We start from the raw sequence: 20,305 nt of genomic DNA, 5'->3' as shown, positions 1-20,305 counted from the left end.
GTGTCCTGACCCACCGAAAAGGCCATCCCACTGTCTCAGCAGGCAAGGACCTACCCCAGTGACTGGGGGACAAAGGAAAGCTCAAAGTACCAGTGTCGGACTGGTTAGCTCAAAAGGGGCAAGCATAGGGAGCCCAGGCAGCCTGTTCAGTGCCCACCCAGGTTGGGCCCACTCTGGGTTTGATGAGGACCCTGAGAACAGCCAGTCCAAATAGGGCAATGGAGGCCCAGAGGAGGACCAGGGAGGCCCCTCCTCCAATGTTGGTGTTGAGTCGGTGGAACCTCATGAAACAGCCCAAGGCTTAGCAAACCCTGTTCTGGGGCCTGGAGGGGGGGGGCAGGAGCAGCTCAGGGGTAACCCTGGTGCCCAGCCCTTGCTCCCCACTCCCCTCGTAGCCCGTGACTCTTATTTGAGAGACTTTTCTACTGGAAAATGAGGGCTCTAGACAGTGGCCTGGTGTCAGCAGAGGCAGCTGGCATGGGGTGAGGGGTGGGGGCGATGTGTGAGGTTCCTGCCAAAAGCTGGAAACCCTGAGTCTCAAGACCGAGCTTCCCTTTTGTCCTTCTGGAAACTTGTCCCCCTGCCCAGCCCCTAAACTCCATGCTCCTGATCCCTTCAGTTAACCGCAGGTCCCACTCCAGATCCTCACTCACCTCCACTCTTCAGCCTGAAGTAGCTCTTCCTCCTGCCTCCGCCCCAACGCCTCCCTTTCCTATCTTTTTCTTCTAGAGCTCAGTCCAGATGCCAGCTCCTCCAGGAAGCTCTAACTGACCACCCACATCCCCCCAAGCTGGATTCCATCCCACCTCTATTCCCAGCCCCTTTTCTCCACTGCAGCCTCAGGTGTGTGTGTGTGTTGGGGGGGGGGGGGGGTGGCAAGAGCCAGTTTGTCCTTCATCTGTCCCCACCCTGGCCCAGGACTAATTAAGGGAAAAATTTTCTTCATATTCTCCTCTGGGACCCAGCAATGCCCAGCCAAGCTCCAGGCATGGAGGACGTCGGCAATGACGGATGGGTGAGCAAAGGCATGTGTGAACAGTCAGGTGAGAGATCCTGTCCTGCTTGTGGAAAAGCAGGACGTCGGGAGCCGAAACCGAGCCAGACACCAGGGGAGGGCCTTGAGTACAGCCCCCTAGCCTGCTTGGGGTGGTGAGATGGGGTGCAAGGCAGAGCCAACAGTTCGGGCAGGAGGCTTCCAGACAGAAAGCCTTCTCAAGGGTCCTGCCCAGAGTGGTCAGCCAAGGCTCCCCACTGGGTCAGTCCTAAAGGCCACCCTCAGGCCTCAAGGGGAGTGGGCTGGCCACCCAGGGGAGACCAACAAGGCCCCTGAAAGTACACCTGTGTCCAGCACCTGGAGGGTGTCCCAGCCCTGTCCTGCTGGCCACTGGCCTCAGCCTGCAGGTGGAGTAAGAGGCCTCCTTATCCTGGGCTTGCGTTGCCTGCATCAGGGCTGCCGCCTTGCAATGCTGGGAGAGCTTTGCCCTCCACAGTGTTCCAGAGGCTGCAGGATCCCCACTGTGCTCGGAGAGGCAGGGAGCCCAGCCAGCCAGGGGAGCTGGCCAGGCAGGTCTGCTCACCCTGGGGCCGTAGGAGCAGGGCTCACCCTGGGGCTGTAGGAGCAGGGCCCACCCAAGGCAGGCTGCAGGCGGGCTCTGGGCCCTCAGGAATCCCCTTACCTATGCAATAGGCTGACCACCTGTCCACACCTCAAGCCTCTCCTGGGCACCACTGGGGGTGCCAGGCCTGCCACACCCCAGATCCACCAAGATTCTCACTTCGGATTCCTAAGGGGTCCTGGGACACCCAGGCCAGATGATTCTGAGTCCCTAAGTTCTGCAAGACCTGCTGAGCAGGCAGGTGGCATCCCAGAGGAGGAAGGTGAGTGCAGGCTCGACACAGAGGAAGGAAACAGGCCAGGACTGCAGCACGCAAGACCCAGGCTGACTTTCTGGCTCCCGGCTGCCCTGCCCCCAGCTCAGCACCTCCAAGAGCGGCCCTGGTGGCTCTGCGCGGGGTGCTCACACTTTCCCCACCTGCCTGAGCACAGATCCAGCCTCCGTCACTTCTCCTCCCCTTGGCCCACGGACCGCAGCCCCACCCACCCGCCCCAGGCCCACCTCAGGACAGGTCACCTCCCTCTCCTCCCTGCACCCCGCCCCTGCCCTCCTGACCCCTTCCCCTGCTCCGGTTCATGCAGAAGTTCACCCAGATGTCTAACCCAGAGCCTTTTTCACCCGGTCTTTCCTGTTTTCTCCTTGGTGAGGATAGATTGTCGCTGTCATCTCCTCCCTGAGACATGCCTTCTCCATTGCCTTGCCACTCACCTCTGTGCAGCCTTGGACAAGCCCTGGGGCCTCTGTCCTCCTCCTGAGAGGAGGCCTATGAATTGAGTGGAAGGAAGACCCCAGAGAACCCAAGTTCCAATCTTGATTCTGCCTCTCACTGGCTGTGTGACCTTGGACAGAACCCTTGATTCCCTGTGCCTTGGTTTTCCCATCTATAAAATGGTACTAACACTGACCTATTTGAGGAAGGGGTGTTGTAAAGGTTGTGGGTACCTGTGGACCAGGCCCAGTTACTGGCATGGCAGCAATGTTTAATGTTCCATGGGTCATCCTTCCACTTGGGGGACAGAGACAGTCACAGCAATGAGACCCCTGCCCATCAGGATGGGGGTGAGGGTGAGGGTGAGGGTGAGGGTGAGGGCTGGGACAGAGGGTACAAGGAGAGGGCAGGAGCCCTGGTGAGCTTGCTGGGGAAGGTGAATTAAAGGAGGGGAGCTGTGGGCAGGAATAGTAGAAGAAAGGACCTACCCTCCCAAGCGGGCAGAGGGCACAGCTGGAGCTGAGGGGGTGGGGGTGTATGTGGAGCATGAGGAGAAAAGTTCGGGGTAGGGGTGGCTTACTGGTAGGGCAGGGGCTTTGTGTGGGGCAGGGGGCATTGTGTGGGGTAGGGTGGAAGTGGGCTGTAGGAGATGAGACAGAGGGTCAGGAAGAACTCCACAGGTCATATACCAAGGAGCAAGCCTCTGCCCACCGGGGCCACGGGGATGCTGTGAGCTTTAGCCACCAGACAGTAGCTAAGTGTGGACGGCCCTGTGGGGAGTAGCACAGGAGGCCTCTGTATCTCCAGACAGAGGAAATGGAGTCAAGCCTGGCCAGGCAAAGCTTGCTCCCTATGCCTCTTCTGCAAAGGGGAAGTGGAGACTCAGAGCATGGAGGACCTAGCCCAAGCCCTTTCCTATCTCCGAGGCTGCCTCAGACAGCTGTCGCACCCCCAGAATAGCAGGATAGTAGGGTGAAGAGCTCATGCCCCTGAGGTCAGGGCCAGGCATGAATCACCGTCCCCAGGGACCCGCCCAGAGTCTGGCCTCCAGCAGGGTTGCACGAGCAAGTGAGCAAGTAACTGAATGGTTGAACGGGTGGTGGTGAGGTGTCCCATAAGTTCAGGCTCTCTCGCTGGTGTCCTCACTTCTTACCCAGCAGAGCCCACGAGGCTCGCTCCTACCTTGGTGGTCCCAAGCTCTCTCAAGGCAGGGCCAAAGCCGGCCTGGAGGAGTCAGGAAGGCCCTGCAAGCCAAGGAGCCAGCTAAGAGCAGAGGGGCAAGAGCCCGGGAGCTCACCCTGGGGGTAATGAGCCATTGTGTGCAGAGCATGGGGCTGCCCAGGGAAACGCTTCTGAAATATTAAACTCCAAGGTGGAGCCTGGGGCTGGGGGTCATGTGGGACCCCAGGCCTGGCCAGCAGTGTGGGTTTGATGCCTCGGGCAGAACCCCCTGGAGGATGTGCTGGCGGCCCTGGGAGGGTAGCACTGGCTTGAACTGTGGCCAAGAAGTAAGTACAGTCTGGGCACTGGGGCCATGGCATTCTTGGAGCTCTTTCCTCATTCCTGGCCCCGTGGGAGTAGTCGGACCCCAGCATTCTGCTGCAGCCGCCACCTCGGATCTGCTTACAGTCTCATGGGGAACTAGGGCCTGCTGCCAAACTACCCAGCCCAGGCCTGAGCCCGCAGGCCTTACTGACCACCTATGCCCCGCCTGGGCACCTTCTGCTCTCAGATGGGGAAACTGAGGTCATATATCAGGGAGGGCCAACCCAGAGCTCGCCCCCTATGCCTATGTATCAGAGGCTGCCTGAGCTTAGGGGTCAGGAAGCGTTTTCTCCCATCTCTCTCCCACTCTGCACACTCTGGAGGAGCATAGTACCCCTGGAAAGCCTACCTGGTGGCATTTCCACTGGGATCTGGGTCTGAGGCCAGGCTCTGTGGGTGCCCAAGCAGGCACAGTGCAGACGGGGCCTGTTTGATCAGTGGTTCCGCCCAATGCCAGGCTGCTGGGACAGTGGGCAGTGGCCAAACCGGCCCCACCACATGCCTTCCGGCCCTCAGCAGGAATGCCATTCATCCTCCTGGTACATGGTTACCACAGGCTCAGAGGCCAGGCCTCTGGGGAGAGCAAGGCCTGGTGGCTGCCCAGGGGCCTCAGCTGCCTTCCCACGGCCAGAGAGAGCAAGAACACCCCAGGGAGGGCCACTTGAGCCAAAACCCATCACACCTAGCTGGATAGACCTACAGGGACCCTGAAGCCAGCTGGAGTCAGAAGGGAAGGGAGATAGAGAAAGACAGATGGAGCCAGGGACTCCCAATTCCCCAACCCTCAGGCTCCCCATTCTCCTGAGAACAGTCCCCACCAGCCCCATGAGGCAGCTCCAGCACCAGGCCATGGCCCTTTTTCCTGCAGCCTGAGCCCAGGCTGCACAGGGAGGCAGGCCCTCGGGGTCTATGTCCAGCCCCTATCAGTGGTCCTTCCTGGGTGGGGCAGGCCCAAAGGTACCTGGAAGAAGGTATGACTCAGGGCCCCACCTGGGACCTGGGCCAGGTGTGAGGAGGGCAAGGGGGTGGGGGACATCAACACAGCAATGGCAGAGAGGGGCCAGGAAGTCAGGAGGGCAGGGCCTTGTCCTCAGCGGACAGCGTGTCTCTGCCCCCGGGGGTGTCGCGCAGCTCCGCACACAGTCACATCTTTGATTCCAGCTTTATTGGGGCCATCACTCCCCTACAGGGAGGTTGGACACAACCCATCAGAAACCCACCTGCTCTCCTGAAGTGGGCACTGCAGGGCCACGCAGCACCTTGGCCACCACCACCCCTGCTCGGGCCACACTGACCCCCCTCTCACCCAGGGGAGGGCCACCGCTGACAGACTGTCGGGGAGGGCAGGTCTCAGCAGGGACACTTGACAGCTGAGGGACAGTGCGCATGACTCGGTGGCATCAGGGGCCCCCCGAGAGTCTGTTTCAAGCAGAAGGAGGAGCTTGTCTCAGGGGACAGCACGTGGCCATCCCCCCTCCCCAGTACCCAGTGTAGGTCACAATAATTTAAAAGACACTATAGACATTTTTGACACTATATAACAATATAAGTTAACCAGGTTCCTTGGCAGAGGGTATTGGGCCTATGGACTTTAGGGATGTCCTGGGACCCAGGGGGAGGGGTGGGGAGGCATTCACGTTGGCCTGGAAGTTCCCAGGACAGCAGCTAACGGAGTGTCCTGTCATCATTGGGGGCACATGGGGTGGACACCAGGGCCCAGACAGTGTCACTCACCCCAGGCTAATGTCCAGCCCACTTGGCTGGTCAGCCACCTGAGGACACATTTCCATGGGTTTCTGCGAGAAAATACCCTAAATGCAGGGCGAGGGTATGGAGCAGTAGGGAGTGCACCAGAAGTGGTTGCACGCCATGCTTCCTGGCAAGTCCCTTTCTCCGTGCCTCGGCCACCCAGGGAGGGGTGGGAGTGTTCACAGAGGACACATCCAGCCCTGAGTCCCAGGTTCCTCATCTCTCCCCACCCCACACATGATTTAGAACTGAGCTGGACCACTTTCCACTTCTGTCTTCGAGGTTTTGGGGTGAGTTGGGCTTCAAGGGAGGATCTGCATAGTGTAGGGACCCTGGGTGAGGCGTCTGGTGGGACACCCTGGCACAGTGACACCCCAGATCTGAGTTTTCTCCACATTGGAATCAGGGTGTAGGGCCAGGGTGGACAAGGAGGCCGCCGACAAACTTTCAAAGGCACCTCTGGTTGGGAGCGGGGTACAGACCCCAGTGAGGCTGGCAGCAGGGAAGGGGAGCAGCTGGATTTCTCAAGGCATTGAGCCACCTCATACCAACCTGAGAGTCCCCAGAGCTCAACCTCCAGGGCCAAGAGCCATGGGTTGGGGGTCAGGACACCCAAGCCAAGGCAGGGACCTCCATTCATGTTCTTGAGGTCTCTGGCTAGTGCTCCATTCTGGGCCTCAGTGTCCCCATCTGTCAAATGAGGCAAACACCCTGAAGTACTCCCTGCCCGATTCCGCCCCTAGCACAGCCCTGTCCTGGGGTCTGGGTGGCTCCAGGGTGGGAGGGGTCTCTGTAAACTGTGAGGTACCAGGCTGGCAAGGGGCTGGGAGGGGCCACAGAACTAGGGAAGGGAGGCAGTACCCCTGGAAACTGATATGGATGACATTTTGATTGGTTTGATATGATTTTCTAAAAGAAGAAAAGTGGGCACCGGAGGTCCCTGTCCAGGGCTGTCCTCAGAGGCCCTGTTGGGGACGTGTCAGTTAAGCCCATGCTCAGATCACCTGGGGACCGCACACACACAGCCACCTGCCCCCAGGCAGGGTCAGGAGGATACAGTGTGCAGGAATGCTCCCATAGGTCCAGGAAAGGGGGCAGGGGGCAGAAGGGGCGCGCTAACACGAAGTACAGAGTTAAGACCGGCTATGCCTTAGTGCTAAGAGTCCTCTTCTGATACTATGAAAACATAAATAATCTTTGTCAACATCTGCCCAGACCGCCCGAGTGCCTGGCGGCTGATGTGGCCTGGGAAACAGTCTCACGTGGGGCTGGCCGGCGTGGCATTTCCATGTCTGTGCCACCAGGCGGGGGAGGGAGACACTCAGAGTCTTGTCGCTTTGCTTTCCGGGGATTCGTGTGTCCTTGAGGTTCACTTTCCCGGAGAAATGAAAAGGAATTCACAGGGCCCTGTCAAGGACACCTCAGCTGGGCCATGGGCTCTGTTCTGTCACAGGAAGTGACGGGAATGGCAGGAAGGAGCCACCGAGGACAGGAAAAGGGTGACGGGCCCAGTGGGAGCCCTCCCGTGGCCGAAGCCCCGCCTTCTGCAGCCACCTCCGCCCCAGCCGGCCATGCGGAGCAGGGAAGGCAGGGAGCCGGTGTGCAAATGCGGTGGTGGGGCGGCTGCCTGCATGGCCGTGGCCGTGGCCGCTCACTTGCAGGTGAAGACCTCGGTGCGCTCGCTGCAGGTGTTGCACTTGACGAAGCAGCACCAATGGAATTTGCAGTTGCACTGCCAGACCTTGGTGTACTGGTGCGTGTTGTAGCCGCGGCCACAGCACATGGTGTCGCAGCCATCCGCGCCGGGTGAGGTGCGGTTGCACAGGCGGCCCTGTGTGCCCACGCTGCCCGTGGCCGCATCCTCCTCGCAGTAGTTGGGGGACTTCTCGATGTACACCAGGTCCGTCTCCATAGGCTTTTGGTAGCTGCGCAGCTGCTTAATGCGCAGGAAGGTGGGCTGCCGCAGGCGGCTGGCCCGTACCACCTCCACCTGCACGGCTGCATTGTACTTCTCCTTGAGCAGGTGGCCCACCTCACGGAACTTGGGCAGTGTGGTCCAGCACGTCTTGGTGGTGCAGGAGCCCGACACACCGTGACACTTGCACTCCAGCTTCATACGCTCCTCCAGGACCTGCAGGCAGGTCACAAGCAGGGCTGAGAGTGGTATGCCAGGCCTGGGAGCCTCCCCTCTACCTCTGCCCCCACCACCTCCCCTGATGGGAGCCAGCTCCCCTACACTTCTTGCTGTGTCACCATCAGTCAGTGCCTCCTCCCTGAGCCTCAGTCTCCTCACTGCTAACGGGCTGCTAGCCGCAGGTCCCCGCTGCGCAGGGCCTTGTGAAGGTCCCATGAGAACATTCAGAACTCGGCGGAGCTGGGCACACACTTATCAAAAGTGCTTCGTAAGTTCTTACAACTCTCAGGGAGCTGGGGTGGGGAAAGTCAATGCACTGCAAAGAAACAGGTTTGTGTGCCATGCCGTGCGACTTGCTGCAGGTCACAGGTAGCAGGTAGTGAAGCCAGGCTGGGGGCAGGTGCCTCACAGTGGTACCAGGCCCAGCAACCATAGGTTAAATAACTATGGGACCACCCCCCACCCCCCGTCTGTCCCACTCCCTGCCTCCGTGCCTGGTGCAGGGCCAGGCATGCAGTCGGCACTTAATAAATGTCTGTCCAGTGAAAGCCTGGCATGCACATGGAGCTCTATGCACCACGTTTGCTGAAGGACAGAGGGGGGCAGACCAGCGGGAGGGGAGCGCATGGGTCAGGAGGCCCAGGCGTGCCGTCTGCTGGGAAGCCGTCCCCGGACTGTGTTGTTCTTTCTCCCCGGCTCCAGGCGGGCCGTGATGGGTGCAGCCTTGTGTTTTCCTTGGGCCTCCCTCCCTGGCCCCGGAAGGCTGATTCCCAGAGCCAGCCCTGACCCCAGGTACTCATTTACCCGGATCGAAAGGGCCCTGCCAACTGGGCTGATTAAAGATGGGAATCATTAGCTGCGGCCCACGGCTGCGGAGGGGCCATTTGTCAGCTGTCCCTGCTCCCCTGGACTCACTTCCGTGGCCCAGCCCTGAAGGCACCCGGCTACCCTCTGCTCCGTGGGCCAGAACCCCAGCCCTGGCCCAGATGAGGAGACCTGCAGTGAAGGCAGGGATGGAGAAGGGCAAGAGGACCATCCTGCAGAGCAGTGGCTGCCCCGCCTCGCTTCCTGCCTCGATGACATGGGGCCCTGGACCTTGGTGAGGGTGTCCAGGGCTCAGAGTCCAGTGTGGGAAACAGAAGGAACCTGACAGACAAAACAGCCACGTGTAGGGGCTGTGGAAGCCTCGCCCAGCCTAGGCTGAGGGGCCTGGGATGGAGGCTCCCTGGAGGAGGAGGTGCACGCACTGTGTGTATGGAGGAGCAGGGGTTCACTGTATGTATGGAGGAGGGGTGTACCAGGGGTGCAGCACGAACAAGGGCTGCAGAGCCACCACCATCACCACAAAAGTAAGATTTGGCCCAAATGAGCATTACATGTGTGTGGGGGGCCATGAGGCTGGCAGCCTGGAGTTTGGGAGGTGGGGTTCTGTGTTCCTGTGTAATGACATCCTGGGGAATTTTCAGAACTGGAATTATAGGACCATGAGCTGTCTGTGTCTAGGGCACAGGCCAGAAGTCTGGTCTGAGGGTCTGGGTGAAGGGTGGGACTACTCACCCCCACCCCAGGGTCGGGGGCAGGGAAGCATCTCTAGGCCTCCTCTCTGCCTCCTATCACCCTCCACACTCCTGTCCATCACGGTCAGACATCTTCCCCTCCCTCATCTTTCCCCATGTTCATCTTTGCTTGGACCCTCACCTCTCCTTCACGACTAACTGGCTCTTCAAAGCCTGGAAGCTTCCACAACTCTGGCTACACTGCCCACTGTTATGCCCCTCAGACCAGGAGCTGAACAGACAGATGCCCCTCTCAGAATCCCTAGCCCAGGGAACTGTTCACCCTAGGCTTCCAGCCCAGGAAACCCCTCCTCAGATGGGCTGTGAGGGCCAGAGACCTAGCAGGGGAGTCTAGACTAGAGACTGTGCAGGCCAGGCAGTCCTGGCTTAGTCGCCACCTGCATGTCCACTTCGGCCTGCTGAACAGCTCACTGTGCTACCAGCCTGCACCCCTTCTCTCTGTCCCCATCTCCCTGTCCGTATCAAGGCGAGCAGCCCAGCCCCCACCCACCACCTGGGGACCCTGTGTGGCCAGGCCAGTGACAGTCAGCAGATGGAGCCGATTGGGCAGCTATTTGCAGAGCGAGGGGCCGCATCCTCGCTTGGCTGGGTCCCCTGAGCCTGAGCCTCTGCTGGGAAGTGATCACAGGATTGAAGAATGTGCCGTTTCTGTCTCCAGTGCCCTCGAGATAAGAGCGACAGCGAAGGTGGCGCCAGCCCGCTGCCCCCGGAGACCACCTGGGAGGGTGCAGAGTGACCCGCCCCACCCAGAGGAGCCTGGGACTGAGTGGGGCCCCTCCCCCAGCCCCACTCTCCCCCACCAGGTGGTGTGGAGGTGGATGAGGGCTCCAGGAAAGAATGGACCTGGGCCTCTTTCTGGAATAAGAGGTGTCCCCCATGCTGGGAGAACTGTTCAGTTATGGTCAGGTGAGGGGCATCACAGGTTGGTGCCCTGAAGTCCCAAAAGGGCCTGGAGTCCAGTGGGAGAGTCAGTGAGCAGGTTTCCAACCTTAGCCTGCCTGACCCTGGCCCACCAGGGTTGCAGTGGGCCATGTGCCAGTCCAGGACAGGCTGTATAGTACCCTCTTCCAACACATGTCCACCCGGAACCTCATAATGTGATCTAACTTGGAAATTGGAACTTTGTAGATGTAATTAAGATAAGACTTGAGATGAGCTCATCTTGGACCAGGGTGGGCCCTAAATCTGAGGACACTTGTCCTTATAAGAGGCAGAAAAAGAGGAAACACATACTGGAGAGGCCTTGTGAAGATGGAGGCAGAGACTAGATGATGTGACCACAAGCCAAGGACCCCTGGGGCCCCTAGGGCCCAGAAGAGGCAGGAAGGACCCTCCCCTAGAGCCATCAGAAGGAGCACAGCCTTGCCCACACCTGGATTCTGGGCTTCTGACTCCAGACTGTGAGAATGGATTTCTGTTGCTTTACACCCCCTAGTTTATGGGACTTCATGTCAGTCAGCTTGCTGAACTCCATGGCCCTAAGAACATGGGAGGAGGTGGGGACAGGCTTGCTTGCTCTGCAATGGGGGCCAGCACTGGGTGACTCCTGAAGATCTGGGCTTAGTTCTTATGGAAATATCCAAAGCCACGTGCTACTCCACCTAACAATCACCCTGATGCGCACTGTGTGGCTGGGGGAAGAACTCCCACTTCCCAAAGTCACTGTGCTTGGCCTTGTCCAAGCCACCACCTTGGCCTTGTCCAAGGCCTCAGACCAGCTCCAGATGGAGGAGCAGCAGGGGGAAGGGAACAAGATGCCTTATGCCCACCATGCAGATGAAGAGACGGAGGCTCAGATGAGGGACGGGGTAAGCCAGGGCCTCACAGATGCTCAAGGAGAGTGCCAGCCCTAGAACCCTGCTGTTGACCAATTATAGCCTGTTCCTGCTGCTGCCCTATCCCCAGTGCCCCCGCCACGGCTGACTCCTCCTCCCTAACAGCCTCCTTCTCCTCAGCCCACAGCTTCCTGCTTCAGGGATTCACCTCAGTGTACCCCCAACCCCCACATGCTGACTTTCCTCCATCCTCATCCCCCTGGCCAGACCTGCACCCCAAACCTAGCCTCCTAGTTCTCCTGCCCCCTATCTCCCCAGGACCCAATCCTGCCTGCTTCCTGTCCAATGCCTTTGCACAATCTGTCAGTCTCCAAGCACCCCGAAGTCCCACACCAGGCCAGCCCTGAGAGTCACACAGGACCTCAGAGCCGAAGCAGACACAACCCTGGCCCTTGAGCTGCTCAGCCTCACTCTCCCTCAGGGACCTGCAATGGCACCTGTGCCCAAAAGGCCAAAATCCAAACTGGCTGCCACAGTCCTTCAGCATAAGGCCCGTTCAATCTGCCAGTCTCTTCATCTGCCCAAACAGCCCGAGCTGGCCTGGTGGCCTCGGTGCACTGTGCATGTGACCTGCGCCCACACCATGCCTTTGCCAGTGTTGGTCCCTCTGCTGGGAGTTTGAGTTTGAGTTTCCTTCCCCACATCTCTGCTGCTCACTCAGACACTTCCTTATGGAGCAGTGATCAGAGCTCAGGACTCAGGGCCACCAGCAGCTCTGGGGACGGTGAAGCCTTCCTCCCAGGGGTATGGGAAAGCCCTTGCTTAGGATCCACACCACTGCAGAGGCTCAAGGGGCAGTGGTTCCATTGAGAGCTCAGCTGTGCCTCCTCCTGCAGGGAGCCTTCTGGATGCGTCACCTTCCTCTGCCCTCCCAGGCACAGATCTCCACCTGTCTGTGCCTAGAGCATGGTGCTACACACATCTGTGAGCTCCTTGGTGGCAAAGACTGTGTCACTCATTCCTTCTTTCCTTTGTTCAAATTTAATACCCACCTACTGCAGGGCAGCCTCCACATCTACAAGATAAACGTCAAACCCTTGGCCTGGCATTCGAGGCCTGTGCTGGGCCAGCCCCTACTTACTTCTCTAGCCCTGTCTTGCCACCCTTCCTACTCCCACCAACCTGAACCTCTTTCAGCTGCACCCCCACCCAAGTGCCAGCTCCTTCTGCCTCTACTTGTCTCAGCTCCAGTGTGTCCTTCAAGGCTCCACTTGGACATTGCCTCCTCCAGGAAGCTTCTGCTCCCCCTCCCGCTGGTCCCCGGGACACTTGCTTTCCCTGGGTATGGCCTGTGCTCCCTTCTTGTGGACCCCTTTAGTGCTGGGGAGCTCCCATGGACAGGGTCATGTCTTACTCCTCCCTAGTGCCCAGCCTAGCACTGGCACACAGAAGGGGCAAGAAGCGTTCGTTGAGTAAATGAGTGAGCGGTTGGTGGCCTCAGCTGTGGTCCCTGGGGCAGGGGCCAATTTCAACTCCTCTCTGCCTGGAAAGGCACGTCTCTCCCATGCTGGCAAGGTGCAGCCCCCCGGGGCTGGGGAATCAGACCCGGAGAGTGTTCTGCTCTGCTGCCTGTCCTATCTCTGGCCATCTTGCCGCCATGGTGGCCGCTCCTCCCAGCCCAGTATCTGGGGCCCTCATCTCCCTGAGGCAGGGCTGGGCCCGCCCTGACTTCTTCCCCAGTGTGTCCCTGCCCGAAAGTCCTGCACTATCACCCTCCACACAGCACCCACGTCATGCATGAAGCTGGCAGCTCCTCCAGAGCCCCCAGCTCAGTTTCCTCGGTTTCCACCCTTCCCCAGGCTGCTCCTCCCTCCTGGGAAGATCCCTTCCTGAGGTCTCTCATGGCAAACTGAGCCAGAGGCCACCTCCTCTGAGAAGCCTTTCCCGGTATGTTGGCATGACATCCTCTAGGACCATTGTAGAAACATAGGTCTGTGGCCTGGAAGCCTCCCTCAGCCTCTGGGTCCCCAGCCAGGCCTGGCTCCCATCCTGCCTGGAAGCAGGGGCTTGGTCTCATGCCTGACCCCCATGGCTCCCTGCAGCGGGAAGCCTCCCGCACCTCCTTTTATCTTTCCTAGCCTCAGTTTTATACCTCTGTGATGGGAACAGTAGGACACGCCTTTCAGAGCTGCTGGGAGGGTCACAGGTGACTATCCTGCCCAGCACCACCCACACCACACCTTCAGGATCCAGGTTCCCAACTTCTTCCCTAGGAGAGGCCCCCAAAGCTCAGGGAGGTCGAGGCCCCGGTGACCCAGCAGCCAGCCCCACCCCACCTAGCAACCGCCCAACGCAGGCCCTACCTTTCTGCCTGCCTCATTGTTGTGCAGGTTCATGAGGCGCCTGGCGTTCTTCTTGATCTCACGTGCGTCCACGAAGCGCCGGGAGAAGTCGATGCCGTAGCGCACGTCCGCGGAGCAGCCGCCCCACTTCCAGCCCTCAGCCTGATTGTAATAGCCCTGCTTCTCGCGGTCGCACCCGCAGTTGCTCAGGTTGCCTTGGCTGCAGGCGGCGGTGACCGCGTGGGCCACCCCAGCCGCAGTGATGGCGTACGTGAAGGCGGCCTCACGGCTCCCTGTGGGGAGGGGAAGGTGCAGACGGTGAGCCCCTGCAATTCTCCGCGCATTGGGCTCAGGGGACCCTGGGCTCAGCACTTACCCTGTCTGAGCTTCTGACTCAGCAAAGCGGAGCCTGAGCAGAGGCAGATTTAATGGCAGGCGCACCGGGCGCACGCCCTGGGCCCGGACTTCTGAAGGGCCCTGCAAAACCCCAACTTGACACTTTTTTCTAATCACATCAAGTTTGGTTTCATATGTGCAATTCTAACATTAATAGTGCATAATATTTTTTTATTTATTTAAAAATATGGTTAGCATGTATTTTTATTTTCCCTGTCTCTCTCTTTTTTTTAAGGGGGCCAATATTTTCTCTGCTCCCTGGACCTCAACTGACCTTAATCACCTCTGAGCCTGAGAGAACCTACCTTGCAGGGCTGTGCCTGGTATATAGTGAGCACTCAGTGCATGCCTCGCCCCTGCCACCAGCATGTGCACACTTCTCTCCCTGTCCCAAGAGCCTAGGCTGGAGGGGCCCAGTTTCCACAACCATGGGAGACGCCAGGGAGTGGCCTCGTGACAGGGTGGGTGGGGTCTGCACCTCTGGCTTCTCCCCTCCACCAGACTCCTGGCGTTGCTCCTCATGTACCAGCCACTACTACAGTCCTTGTGGGGGCACCCACCAGCCAGGAAACGGGCAAAATCCACGTAGCTCAGAGCTCACCCCGGCCTCTTTGTTGCCGCCTCCCTCTCTCTGACCACCCACTATCACCCTGTCACCAGGTCCTAGCCTCCTGACCCTCCCTTCTCCAACACTCCACAGCCTGCCTCGAGGGCTCCTGAACTGCACAGACCTGGGTGCCGGTCCAACTTGCTTCCCTCCCCCGCCAGCCACTATCCAAGTGGGCCCAGAGTACAGTTCTGAGCACCCCTCCCCAGCACCTTCGATGGCTCTCCTCTGCCTAAGCTGGGAAGGGAAGACCAAAACCCTTCCCGAACAGCCCAAAACCAGAGTCTGTGCCAATAGTCTAAGCCCAGCTGCCTTTCCCCCAACCCTCTGTCCATCCTCTACCTCAAACAACAACTCTCCTCCCAGTGCTGCTCACATGTCGCTGGAGATGTACCTGGTCTTTTTGGTGGATTTCCTTTCCTCTTCCTGCCCATATCCTAACCGCATTCCAAAGCCAGTATCCATGCCTCTTCCTCCAAGCAGCCTTCCCAGACCACCAACCAGAGTGATCCCTTGCTTCCCGACCTCCCTTAGTGGCAGATCTGACCCCCTCATTGCTCTTGACACTGTTCACCTGGTTAGCCCCACGCCTGGGACTTCCTGGCTACATGAGGGTCCAAAGACCCCTTAGATGGAAGGGTCCAGTTCTAATTCTTCTTTATTTTCCATAGCCCCTGGCTAGGCCCTATGCATCCCGCCATCCTGGTCCTAGTCTTTTGGACCCTTCTCACCTTGCCCATGAGCATGGAGGCTCCATGTGGGCCATAGCCAGATCTGTGTGGTCCCCAGCACCTGGCATTGTAGGCAGAGAGCTCAGTGAGCTCTGAGGAGCCAGACTCTCACTGCCTAAGAATTATGGGGCAGGGCCCAGCTTCAGTACCAGGAGGGACCACTGCGGATCCACAACCCTATCCTTAAACAAGCCCCATTCCTGTGTCCGTGACTGCCAACGAGCCCCATTCCTGTGTCCGTGACTGCCAACGAGCCCCATTCCTGTGTCCGTGACTGCCAACGAGCCCCATTCCTGTGCCCGTGACTGCCAACGAGCCCCTCCTCTTACCTGCCTGCTTTCCCTGCTGTTGGGGGCTGGGGTGATCCTCCAGACTGAGAGAGGGTCAAGGGTCAAATCAGGTTCATTCCACCAACATCCACTGAGCACGGACTGTATGCCCAGCCTGTGCTTGTCACTCAGTGTGTGTGCTCTGGGGTCCACCTCCTCACCTACCAACCGACTTGGGAGCTCACTTAGATGGGGTTCTTGTGCTCCTGGGAAGCTTTTCTTGGTGAAGTCCTTGTTCCTTGGGGTGGTCTCATCCTCAGTGGGGTCCCTGTTACCCAAGGGGCTGACTTATGTGGGTCCTTTATCCTCGAGTTCCTTCTATCCAGGGTGAAGACCAGGGTGGGACCCACTGGTCTCAGGGGTCCAGCACAGAGGTTCCACTCCCCTGGGGACCTTCCCTTCCCAGCCGGGTCAGTGCACAGCCATCTGGAGACTAGCTGACCCCAGGGGTTCTGCTCCCCTGGCACTACGCCATAAAGAGCCCTCTTTCAGCACAGGGAGTGGCTCTCTGAGGAGCACAGAGGTGTACCAGTCCCTGTGCCATCGAGGCTGGCTGACCAAGGACTCCTGGCAGACACAGGAACAGGGGAAATATGGGCTCTAATTTAGGTCAATATGATCTGAAGGGAAGCCCATTCGGTGTGAAGTAGGTTATTGAACTCCTTGCTTGTGTTGCCCAAGCCTAGCAGAGCCTGCTGACAGGCTCACACATGGACACACACAGGCAGGAGTAATAAAGTAGGTGTGGGGTTCCAGGAAAGAATGTGACCACAGAACTCTGCAAGAAGGGGTCACAGGGGGCATGGTACCTCAAAGGTGGCCCTGACCTGCCTCTGTGGGTGGGTAGAGTCTGGGAAGGCTTCCTGGAGGAGGTGATGTCTTAAAGTAAGACTTAACAAGAGTATTTTTAACTCCCTGTGAGTGTGTGTGGTGTTGGAGTGTGTGTGTATGTGTATAGTCTGTATGCATAGTGTGTCTGGTGTGTGTGCACATTCTTGGCCACAAGAACACTGGTGGGAGCTTGGGGGAGACTCGGCTGGCCTCAGAGGAAGCATGTCACAAGCTAGGCACCCAGTGAAAATGGTGGGGGAGTGGGCAGAGAAATCTCAGGTGATTGTGCAGCCCTTCTAAGAGGCCAGGGCAGAGGAGTTAAGAGTCCCCATGACCAAGCCCTGCCTCAGAGGCCTAGAACCTGCTGCTAACCCTCCTCTTCCATAAATGCCCATCCTCCTCACAAGACCCAGATGGGAAACTCCGTCCTGAATCCCCCTCCTGAAGTCCCAAGGCTGGGACTGTGTATTTGAGGGCATTTCATGGAAACCTCCCTCCATCCTTCATTGAGAGTTCCTGCTCCTACCTGGTTATTCCCAGACTCAGCTCAGACTCAGTTACTCATCAGTTACTCACCGGACTGCCACTCCCGCTAATTCCTTTTTTATTTGGTTTTAATGAGCCAAACCCTCTTGTCTCACCATGGAGATACGGAGTGCGGGGGGGAGCAGCTATTGAGAGAGTCGTTGTTTGGGGAGAATCCAGGAATATGCCTTAGGTCCTGGATTGAAGGGTTCCCACGTGCCCACAGTCTGCACACGCATCTTGTTTTATTTGCACGACAGCCACCCAGGGTGGGGGAGGGGACCATTTGTCATTGTACAGACCTAGACACTGGCTTGTGGGGGGCTTCAGAAATTGCCCAGGTCACAGTGTGCCCGGGTGTGAATTGGGAAGAGGGTTCCCTCCCAAAATCACTCTGGGGCATCTGGCCAGTCCCCAGAGAGCTGGATGCCTGCACGTCTTCCTCCAGGGTGAGCATGAGTGAGCAATTAGGTTTAGAAGGAAGCTTCTCAAACCCATGGGCCTTGCTCAGTAACAGTCTGGCTCCTCAGACTCTGAGAAGACCTTGAGCCCCAGAGGCTTGACCCCACCCACCTACCACTACCTGCAGCCTAACCTGGCCAGGATGAACAGCTGACCCACCTGTGGGCAGGGGCAGCAGCCTCCAGAGCACACCATTCTTCTTAAACAGACTGACAGCCTGGGTCCCTGCCCCCTGCCATAATGGATGCCAGACCCTTCTCTGCCTGAGACACCTACCCATGTTCCCACATGTCCTCAGCTCATCCAAGCTCTGGACACAGCTGGGACACCCCCGTTCCCAGAAGCCCCTCTGGGCTCTTGCCAGGTGCCCCAGGGGCTACCAGGGTGATGGGCAGGGTCCACATCTGATCCTGCACCCCACGTTGTTTCCCGAGCCCTGAACACAAGCTGGGCTAGGGCTGGGGCTGGAAGCTTTATGCTCATCACCTTCTTTTATCCCCATAACAACCCATGAGCTACATACACCCTCTTGATGAGATCCATGTCACAAATGGGAACACCAAGACTGAGGACAGGAGGGGATTTTCTCCAGGTGGCCGTGGTGGCGGCAGGTGCCATCAATATCTGTGATGATGGGGATGAGGGGTTGACTGAAGGCAACATGGTGGTCTGTGCTGTGTCAGCAGCTGTCCTGGACGCACACTGGACTCAGGTGGCCTAAGGGCCCCTCTTGGGATCCAGAGCCCACCCAGCACAGACCTGCACCCTCAGGCACTGAAGCCATGCTGAAACAGGTAAGCAGGCTGCATGGTGGCTGCCCCCACCCCTCAGCCCTGTGAGCCCTGGGTGGGTCCCTGGGCATGCCAGGGTGGTCTGTCTCTGGTGCCCAGCAGGTCAGGTGAGAAGTGTTACCTCTGAAGGACCTGGCCTAAGGGTTCAGGGAAATAGACAACAGGGTGCTGGATGCTCAGGGAGGCAAGGGACCTAGACTGTCACACCTGTGTGTGTCCCCACGCAGGTCACACACCCTCTTTGAGCCTGTGTCCCCACCAGCCAAGTAGGGCTGGAAATCTCCACCCCACCCCCCAGTCCGGGGAGCAGCTCTGAGAGCAAACAGGGCAATGGGCCTCACCCTCACCAAGTGGGGAGCAGGGCAGGGCTGCCAGGGTCAACCGAGCCAGCACTGGGCCTCCAGGACAGGGACACCTCCTTGTGCTCCTCCGGTGCCTCCTCTCTGAGGTAGGCCCCACAGCTGTCCCCAGCCACACCCTCTGTACATATTCTGGGTAAGTCCAGAACATAGAAACAGCAGCTCTCAGAGACCACTGCCTTGTGGGTAAACTGAGACTACCAAGCCACTTGGGGACTATCCAGCTCTGCTCTCTCTTTTCCGTAGGCTTTTCAAAGTCGAGCCCTCGCTGATCCCACTGTGCTCAAGGCTCAGAGGACCCCACTCTGCTCCATGCCCTCGGCAATGCCAACCAGACCCGATACTTCAGGAGAGGGGGTCTTGTCTCCCTGTCTTCCCCTCACCCTGATCCCAAGGAAGATGCTGGGAACCAGGCAGACCTCTGTGAGCAGGTCCTGGTGGGGACAGATGTGCCTGCTGATCAAAGTAGGGGCCTGGGCAGAACAGAGACCCCTTGCCCTCTCAGGGAAGAGCTCTGCCCACCCCACCCCCTGCCAGGGGCTCCCCTCACTGTCCACTCAAAGCTACTTGCCACTTCCTGGCATCCACAGGGGGCTGGCAGACTATTTTTACAAACCCATAAAAGGCCTAATTGAGCTCCTAATGACCTGAATAACTGCAGGCCTAGGAGGGAGGTGGGAAGACCCCTGGTTCCCTCACAGAAGGGGAGCTGGGGACCTCAGTACTGAGGAGGGCCTCAGGAGCCACCCAGTATGACCCCCCAAGGAGTCTCAGGCCCAGAGAGGGGCACATGCTGCCCGAGGTCACACAGTGGCTCAGAGAGTGGGGGAGCCCAGGTCTGATATTCTGAAATGACTGAGGGTTGGGGCCACTCATGTTCCCAGAGAGAGGACTCAGAGTCTGACACCTCAAGTTCAAGTCCAGACCCTAAAATTGGCCAATTGGGTGACCTCAGACCAATAAAGGGGCCTTTTTGTGTCTCAGTTTCCCCACCTGCAAAATGAGGAAAATGGCTTTGCTATGGCCAAGTACCATGCCAGATGGACCCAGGTGTGGTCCCCAGGGGCAGGCCTGGCCCAACAAAGAGGGTGGCTGAACTGAGCTTCACACCCACACATGTGACACACACTGCACATGGGCTCTTCATGTGTGTGGACCTCTACATGTGTCCCCATGCACCTGTGCTTGTGGCCAACACCGTTCAATTCACCCTACCTCTCTGCCCAGCTGTACTTGCCTCTTTTTTTGTTGTTCATTTGTTTGTTTGTTTTTTTTAAGTGGCATTTTCAGCCTGGCTGGGTAGCCCAGTGGATAAAGCGTCAACCTGGTGCCCCTGAGGTCGCAGGTTAGATCCACAGTCAGGACACATAAAGAAACAACCAATGAGCCTGACCAGGTGGTGGCGCAGTGGATAGAGCGTCGGACTGGGATGCGGAAGGACCCAGGTTCGAGACCCCGAGGTCGCCAGCTTGAGCGCAGGCTCATCTGGCTTGAGCAAAGAGCTCGCCAGCTTAGACCCAAGGTCGCTGGCCCCCAGCAGGGGGTTACTCGGTCTGCTGAAGGCCCACGGTCAAGGCACATGTGAGAAAGCAATCAATGAACAACTAAGAAGTCGCAACGCGCAACGAGAAGCTGATGATTGATGCTTCTCATCTCTCTCTGTTCCTGTCTGTCTGTCCCTGTCTATCTCTACCTCTGTAAAAAAAATAAAAAAAATAAAAAAATAAAAAAACATTAATTTATTAAAAAAAAAAAAAAAAAAAAAAGAAACAACCAATGAGTATACCAGTAAATGGAACTCAGTGAAAAAATGAGTTGACGCTTCTC

At 58.2% G+C, this 20,305-nt stretch overlaps 1 protein-coding gene across 2 annotated transcripts in view; it reads right to left on the bottom strand.

Moving 5' to 3' along the window:
* Window positions 1-5,016: 5,016 nt before the first annotated feature.
* The window catches only part of WNT7B (Wnt family member 7B), a 49,500-nt gene continuing 34,211 nt past the window's right edge, over window positions 5,017-20,305 (bottom strand). For both annotated transcript variants that reach the window (XM_066255494.1, XM_066255485.1), the window contains exons 3-4: window positions 13,469-13,740; window positions 5,017-7,750 (exon numbers count right to left, since the gene is read on the bottom strand). In XM_066255494.1, coding sequence (XP_066111591.1) covers window positions 7,271-7,750; window positions 13,469-13,740 — 752 coding nt within the window. In that variant the 3' untranslated portion in view covers window positions 5,017-7,270. The remainder of the gene's footprint in view (window positions 7,751-13,468; window positions 13,741-20,305) is intronic.

This window comes from Saccopteryx bilineata, chromosome 1 (genome assembly GCF_036850765.1).
Source record: "Saccopteryx bilineata isolate mSacBil1 chromosome 1, mSacBil1_pri_phased_curated, whole genome shotgun sequence".
Lineage (NCBI taxonomy): Eukaryota > Metazoa > Chordata > Mammalia > Chiroptera > Emballonuridae > Saccopteryx > Saccopteryx bilineata.
The sequence above is the reverse complement of the archived record's forward strand: the minus strand, read 5'-3'. Positions and strand labels throughout refer to the sequence as shown.